This window comes from Seriola lalandi, unplaced genomic scaffold (genome assembly GCF_002814215.2).
Source record: "Seriola lalandi dorsalis isolate HSWRI2012SDOR001 ecotype SW California unplaced genomic scaffold, Sedor1 jcf7180002051919, whole genome shotgun sequence".
NCBI lineage: Eukaryota > Metazoa > Chordata > Actinopteri > Carangiformes > Carangidae > Seriola > Seriola lalandi.
This window is the reverse complement of record NW_019522472.1, coordinates 1,691-2,975: the sequence shown is the minus strand read 5'-3', so window position 1 is coordinate 2,975 and position 1,285 is coordinate 1,691. Positions and strand designations below refer to the sequence as shown.

Below are 1,285 nucleotides of genomic sequence, written 5' to 3'. Positions count from 1 at the left end.
TTGGTCGTCAGATAAAGAGCTGTGTTTCCTGTGACCGCCCCCCACAGGCCAGACCTGCTGGTGCGGGCAGCGAGGCACTACGAGGGCGCCGGACAGGTGCTGCTGCGACAGGCTGTGATGTCATCACAGAGGTTCATCTCCATTGGTCAGGGTGAAGTTCCGCCCCTCGAGGAGTGGCAGGAAGTGGAGTGTCCGGCCAGACTGGACCTGGCAGGTGAGTCCAGGGGATGTTAGAAAAACAGTCACAATATCACAGAAGAAACAAAACAAAACAAAATATTCAGTTAGTTAATCGTGACTTGACAAAATATTAAAAATGCAAAAGAGTCAAAACTGAAAATGTTTCTAGTTCAATTTAGAAAAAACGGAAATTAACAGAAAACAAATAATATAAAAAAACAGATTAATCAGTTTTGAAGAGACGTGATCAAGAAGAATCAGATAATGGCAAAGCTAGAAGTTTTGTGAGAGGGAGAGTTAGCTTAGCTTAGCATAAAGACTGGGAACAAACATGAATGCACGGAGAAATCATGTTTCACTGACACGTTGAACAGCCTCCTCCGTGTGTTTCAGGCGGGTGGAGTGACACACCTCCCATCGCCTTTGAGCATGGCGGCTCTGTGACCAACGCCGCCGTTAGGATTGATGGGAAGCGTCCCATCGGTGCCAGAGCCCGTCGCATCGCAGAGCCCCGCCTCCTGCTGGTCAGCTACGCCGGAGGGCGGGAGAGTGGGGTTTCCATGGAGACAGTGTGCAACAGCCTGGATGACCTGAGGGACTACTGTCAGCCGCACGCACCTGGTAGGAGACGGACTGTTTACTGTTTACTTTTTCTTCAAAGTAAAAGTCTTATCACTTCCTGTTATTATGTCACATACCGTAACAGTTGAAGTTTTCCCTCATAGCTCCACCCCCCACACCTGTTCCACCTGCTGTGTGTGTGTGTGTGCACGTGTTACAGGAGCCCTGCTGAAGGCGGTGTGTGTGTGCAGCGGCCTGGTTTCCCTCTCCTCCCAGCATTCTCTGGGGGATCAGCTGATGCAGAGGTGGGGGGGGGGGTTGGAGCTCCACAGCTGGTCAGTGCTGCCCACTGGATCTGGACTGGGTGAGAAACAACAACACATGACCAAAACACTGCAGGAGTTTTATTGTGAAAATATCAAAACAAACCTGTTAACTTGTGACCTTGTCCTGCAGGGACCAGCAGTATCCTGGCGGGGGCGCTGTTGGCTGCAGTCTACAGATGTACCGGACGAACCTACAACACAGACTCCCTCATCCACGC

At 50.7% G+C, this 1,285-nt stretch overlaps 1 protein-coding gene across 1 annotated transcript in view; it reads left to right on the top strand.

The window, feature by feature from the left end:
• The window catches only part of fcsk (fucose kinase), a gene marked incomplete at its 3' end in the record, with an annotated part of 9,731 nt that extends 8,448 nt beyond the window's left edge, over nucleotides 1-1,283 (top strand). The window contains 4 exon segments of the mRNA XM_023399435.2: nucleotides 5-214; nucleotides 574-801; nucleotides 962-1,105; nucleotides 1,198-1,283. Of these exon segments, the coding sequence (XP_023255203.1) occupies nucleotides 5-214; nucleotides 574-801; nucleotides 962-1,105; nucleotides 1,198-1,283 (668 nt within the window).
• Nucleotides 1,284-1,285: the final 2 nt, after the last annotated feature.